The 6,554-nt window shown below is 40.8% G+C and overlaps 1 protein-coding gene across 1 annotated transcript; it reads left to right on the top strand.

Moving 5' to 3' along the window:
* Positions 1-5,400: 5,400 nt before the first annotated feature.
* Positions 5,401-6,216, top strand: LOC119740904 (leucine-rich repeat-containing G-protein coupled receptor 4-like). The gene has a single exon (XM_038216379.1). The coding sequence runs from the start codon at positions 5,535-5,537 to the stop codon at positions 6,162-6,164; it is 630 nt and encodes a 209-aa protein (XP_038072307.1). The 5' UTR covers positions 5,401-5,534; the 3' UTR covers positions 6,165-6,216.
* Positions 6,217-6,554: the final 338 nt, after the last annotated feature.

Here is a 6,554-nt window from a genome sequence, read left to right as displayed (position 1 = left end):
GACGGAAGGAGCCTACACTGGGGTGGCGATACACATGTAAAACTCGCCAAAATGCTTGATTATAAGAGCCCCGAAAAGAACTTCCTTGTAAATAACCCAAATGGCAACAACTCGACACGAAATATGCAAGTCTTTCATCTCCACTCACTGGAACGTTAATGACAATAATACTTCTTTTGACGCAGTGGTTGAAAAGTCGGATAATGCCGTGCGGTAACACACTATTCGTGGGTGTTAAACAGTACCTTCATTGTGTTTCATCAGCTCAAGCCAAGCGTGCACGACTGAATCCTACACCGTTTTATGGTGTACTATAAAGGACACCTATCTGTTATCGTCGTGCGTGTGGGGAGCTCTGTCGTGCCTGTGAGCAGGTCCGTCGTGTTTGTGAGCAGAGCGTCGTGCGTGTGAGTAAAACCGTCGTGCCTGTGAGCAGGTCCGTCGTGTTTGTGAGCAGACCGTCGTGCGTGTGAGTAAACACCGTCGTGCCTGTGAGCAGGTCCGTCGTGTTTGTGGAGAGGTCCGTCGTGTTTGTGAGTAAATCCGTAGTGCCTGTGAGCAGGTCCGTCGTGTTTGTAAGTAAAACCGTCGTGCGTGTGAGTAAAACCGTCGTGTTTGTGAGTAAAACCGTGGTGCCTGTGAGTAAACCCGTCGTGCCTGTGAGTAAAACCGTCGTGTTTGTGAGTAAAACCGTCGTGCAAGTGAGTAAAGCCGTCGTGCCTATGAGGCGCCATGTGTAAATAAATTATTTAACAAAATTATTTATATTTAATTCATTATTTATTATACAATTCAGTTTTCCGGACAATTATATGTAAATAATTGTTTGGCAGTTTGCATTATATGTAAATAAATTTATTTGCCACTGCATTATTTATATATATAATTTTTTTTGCAACCTTATTATTTATATATAATTTTATGCAAACGTAATATTTATATTTAATTTATGTGCAAACTTGTTATTTATATATAATTTATTTGGTACCTCATTATTTATATATAATTTTGCACGCTTTAAATTATTTATTATATGATATATTTGGCACCTTATTATTTAAATATAATTGTTTGCACACTTTATTTATTGATATATAATAATGCATTATTTATTATATAATTCATTATTTATCATATAATGCATTATTTATTATATAATGCATTATTTTATTTTATCACTACAAGATATAATGCATCATTCGGCACAGACACAGATACAGTGTAAGTCAAGTTCATTAATTAGGCCCAGAAAGTTCACTTCGGATTAGCTTTTCGAAGCCGCTACACATGGAAAATAAACCCACCACCTCCCCTTCGCCTTCAACATTAAGAAATTAATTAAGGGCGAGAAGTTACTGGGTACGACGGGCAGTGCCTCAATTCAAAAGAAATAAATAGTTTTTAAGTAAGATTTTGAATTTTGATCAATTTTCACAAGTTCGTTTTAATCTTTAGAAACACTACGCCTAGCACCCTCTAGTACTGGTGGGGCTTATTCCAACCGTATTTTCCAACGGTGGGAAAAATCGCCGTGTCTTTTTTCAAGTTTATTCTTAAGAAATTTTGGCATTTTTCAAGTTTATTCTTAATTAATTTAGGCATATTATAAATTCAAGTCACGTGAAAAATTACACTGTGACTAACACCCATTTGTTCTGATGGGTTTAGTATCCAACCGTAGTTTCTAGCGGTGGATATATTCGCAGTGAATGATTGGCAAGCGTTTCAAGATTTGGGCCCAGTGATGCCAATCATGGCAAGGATTTGGGGCAAACGTACGTGCCCCCGTTTTTTTCTGGCCAATGTGCCCAAACTGTTTGGGTTAATAACATTTGAATAAAACAAAATAAAATAGCGGCTCGAAAAAACTATGCCAAAAAGTCAAACTTTTGTTCCAAGGTGTTTTTGTGTGTGGTCTGAGATAATTATTATATAATGCATTATATAATAAATAATGAAAGTGTGAAAAAAATTGTATATAAATAATAAGTTATCAAATAAATTATATAATAAATAATTAAAGTGTGTAAAAAATATATATATGAAAAATGAGGTACCAAATAAATTATATATAAATAAATAAAGTGCACAAAAATTATATATAAATAAAAAGGTAGCAAATAAATTATAAATAAATAAAAAATGTGCAAAAATTATATATAAACAATAAGTTTGCAAATAAATTATATATAAATAATTCTAGTTTGCCCAAAATTATAAGTAAATAATTAGGTTGCAAAAAAACCTATATATATAAATATTGCAGTGGCAAATTTATTTACATATAATGCAAAATGCCAAACAATTATTTGCATATAATTGTCCGGAAAACTGAATTATATAATAAATAATGAATTATATATAAATAATTTTTGTTACTCACACGCACGACGGTTTTACTCACAAACACGACGGACCTGCTCACAGGCACGACAGAATTTCTCACAAACACGACGGACCTCTCCACAAACACGACGGACCTCACGACGGTTTTACTCACACGCACGACGCTCTGCTCACAAACACGACGGACCTGCTCACAGGCACGACGGTTTTACTCACACGTACGACGCTCTGCTCACAAACACGACGGACCTGCTCACAGGCACGACGGTCTGCTCACACGCACGACGGTCTGCTCACAAACACGACAGACCTGCTCACACGCACGACGGACCTGCTCACAGGCACGACGGACCTGCTCACAGGCACGGCGGAGCTCCCCACACGCACGACGATAACAGATAGGTGTCCTTTTTAGTACACCATACCGTTGTTTGCTGATTTGCATATCCCGCCCACCCTACCCTTCATTTCTCTGGTGAATTTTACACCCAGCCTCCCCCAAAAAGAGGGAACACTGCTGTCTCTTTTCTCAATCATTATCCTTGTCCAGGCACGTCCACTTCTGACATCTCCTTCACTTGCGGCAAACCAGGACACTGTTCCAGACAGTCTGAACGGTCCAACGTCAAAGTCAAGGCAAGAGCCAGGACCAATCCGGCCATCGTTTACATAGATTTCGACTCCAGAAACTCGCATGTGGCAGATTCCCTTTCCAGGATACGGCAGCTCCAGCTGGCACTCCGCCGCCAACTCGGGGGCCGCCCGATAATCCGAAGGTCCGATAGTCCGAAGGTTCTTTAGTCCGAAGGTTCGATAATCCGAATGCACAAAATTTCCATAAGAGGGGGTTCGTTAGTCCGAAAATGAAATAAGGTTCGTTAATCCGAACATTTGATGCAATAATCCGAAGGTTCATTAATCCGAAGGCTCATTAGTCCGAAGGTTAATTTATCCGAAGGTTCGGTAGTCGGAATTTAGAATAAGGTTAATTAGTCCGAAGGTTCAAAAGTCCGAAACGAAAATAAGGTTCAATAGTCCGAAGGTTCATTATTCCAAATTGACAACAAGGTTCGATAATCCGGAAAGACTATAAGGTCCGTTAGTCCGAATCGACAATAAGGTTCGATAGTCCGAATCGGCAATAAGGTCCGATAGTCCGAATCAACACTAAGGTCCGATAGTCCGAAGTGTCAGACTGACGAACCGTATTGCCCATTCGGACTATCGAACCCTATTCTCAATTCGGACTATCGAACCGTATTGTCAATTCGGACTATCGAACCTTATCGTATATTCCGACTATCAAACCTTATCATCTCTTCGGACTATCGAACCTTATTGACGATTTGGACTATCAAACCGTATCGTCTATCGGACTATCGAACCTTCGGATTAATTAACCTTTTTTCTATTTTCGGACTAATGGGCCCTTCGGACTATCGAACCTTCGGATTATCGAACCTTCGGACTATTGAACCTTCGGACTAATGACCCTTCGGACTTAAGAACCTTCGGACTATCGAACCTTCGGACTATTGGGCTGTAACCTTAAGCCAACTCGAGCCCACCTGCCTCGTTCTGCTCCCAGACCCTTCGGACTATGGGCATACAACTCATTCAGATGTTCGTACGTGCATACGAGTTTATGTAAAGCTTGATGAAAGACGAAACCGCTTTTCACCTGTTTTTTAACGAACAAATTGGAGGTCATTTCTTCCCCAAGAAAAATTACCCGTCACACCAAACCCAATTGTCCTGCCGAACAAATCGAAGTTAGTTAGATATTGGATACTCTTTTGAACGACATACAATTTTGTTATTTTTATAGACACACTATTCTGTTGTTTACAATCAAGTCGTGGTTTAATGTTTCTGTTTGTCTTACAAAAAACTCTTTTAAAACAAGCACTACAGATAAAACGGTTAAAACAAAAAATCTAAGTGAAGCGAAAAAGTTAAAGTCAGTAAATTATAGGCCGACGTATTGTATTTACAAGTAGCATTAACTTTTAAGAAGTTTTGCACCTGCAATTCAGGTCGGGCAAAAAGAAGAAAACCCCACTTTTGACAGCAATTTTCACCTACTTGTTGAGCATATTTCAATAATTCAATTTAATGGTATTAAAATATTGATCTTTAAACATAAATGACGATTTTCATGAGCCTGTTTGTCCACGGACGGCTTTATTCCATCCGCTTGACTGAGCCCCGGAGCTTGATTTGAAGAAGAAAAAACCACTGCACTAGACTTACACGTGGACAACAGTGATTTTGGTGACTTGTATTCAAATTAGCATAATATCACTATTCTTGCGATTTTTTTTTTCAGATTTATTGTCACCGCGTATATGGTTAAAGAGCTATGCTTCACTACATTATAGAAAAAAAAAACAGTTCAAATAAGTCAAGTAAGTAGGTTAAAATTCCTGTCAAAAGTGGGTTTCCTTCTGTATAGCTCCCTCAGGCCATATTTGAACCCCGTCTATTGTATATGTGACAGAGTGGTTAGTTCGTAACATGATAAAGAACGCCTCTCTGCTAGCATTTCCCTGTGTGAATCACATGGCGTGACGGTGGCTGTAAGTCAAGGGGAAACTCTGCGGTAATGTGTGCGTGATCTGCAGAGAGCGAACCGGTAAACAAACTTCGGAAATTTGGATTTTTGACATGCGCAACTTTAACACTGACACCCTGGACAAAACACACTTTCCAGGTCGGGCTCCCCCCCCCCCCCCCCCCCCCCGTTATTTCCTGATATTTCCCAGGCTTGCGCAAAACACTGAACAATAATTGTGCACCTGGTCAGATCACGGGCATCGGTTAATTGCAGCATTGAGCTTTAAAAATGGGTACACAATGACCCGACTTTCCAGGAACTCACTTCCTCGTTTTCCTTTCACATCAAGAGGAAGCGAAACTAAACGTTCTCTAGTACATTGTCACGAAACAGTTACAAATGATTGCAACGCTGCCACTAACAATTAAGCGCGACATCTTGCAAGTAAGACCGTATTCACCTGTAGTCGCCCAACCCTCAAGCTGTCGAGCCTCACTCAAACTCGAACTTACAAAATTCTGACTCCATACACTCATTATTTTGTATGAACCGGTTCGGCACAAACACAGAATCTTATAACTGAATAGCACGTAAATACACTGCACTGACGTGCACTTTCTTACTTCACTGCATGATATACAGCATGGCTGTCTCTTGTTTAAGTATCGCAGTGGCGCTGCATTTGTCGGTGGTTTTTGGCCTACTTTGTGTGCCTCCGTCAGAGGGTGCAATCACCCAGCTTCCACCAAACACTGCAAGTCAGGTGCTACCTTGTAAGTTCTGGAACTCTACCATGCTGGACTGCAGTGCGCGGAATCTGTCTTCAGTTCCAGCCGAACTCCTACCAATCGCAACGGCTGTAGATCTATCTGCAAATGACATCGCTCAATTGACCGAACACGATTTTACCAACTTGCCACGTCTGAGATATCTCAATCTCTCCATCAACGTCCTCCTCACTATCGGTAACAACACTTTCCGCAATCTGGTCACGCTGCAGACTCTCGATCTGTCCCAAAATAACATAGAGTCGTTGAATTCCAATGCATTCGCTGGGCTTCTTGAACTGGAATATCTTGATCTGTCCAAGAATAGTATCATCTCCGTTCCTGCAGAAGTATTTCGAGACCTTGGAAATCTACGCCAACTCTCCCTGTTCTACAATTCGATGAGCGTGCTACCATCTGACGCTTTCGTGCCTTTAAGGAAGGTTCATACGCTAGACCTGTCCTTAAATTTGCTGGACTTGACTGACCAGTAGGGGAGAAGGGCGGATACCAGACTTTGCCATAGGTCTGGGGGTAGTACAGGGCCAATGGGGAGAGGGGCAGGTACCAGACTTTATCCCTCCCCCTTTCCCCCACCCTCTGGCCACGCCCCCACCCCACCCGCCCCTCCCGATATCTCAGCCCCAAGCCAAAACCGGGGCTCAATATCTCTCGTCTTGAAGATCTCCCTCACCAGCCGGTGAGTCTGATTGCTTATAAATCCAAAAGTCTGACCTCTTAAAAAAAATTAAAAAAAATTATATTGATATATATAAATGATGAGTATGATCAAGCCAATCGTTAAGGGATTTTCTAGATGGAATAAAGCCACGCTGCGCGATTACGTCCAGCGATATAATATACCGTACGATCAAAATGTTGCT

The sequence above is a fragment of the Patiria miniata genome, unplaced genomic scaffold, assembly GCF_015706575.1.
Source record: "Patiria miniata isolate m_02_andy unplaced genomic scaffold, ASM1570657v1 HiC_scaffold_5, whole genome shotgun sequence".
NCBI classification, from domain to species: domain Eukaryota; kingdom Metazoa; phylum Echinodermata; class Asteroidea; order Valvatida; family Asterinidae; genus Patiria; species Patiria miniata.
Note: the sequence above shows the minus strand (reverse complement) of the source record. Positions and strands in the feature narration are given on the sequence as shown.

Bases quoted from the DNA above. Each gene is read 5' to 3' on its own strand.
- LOC119740904 (XM_038216379.1), top strand. From the start codon at position 5,535: ATGATATACAGCATGGCTGTCTCTTGTTTAAGTATCGCAGTGGCGCTG.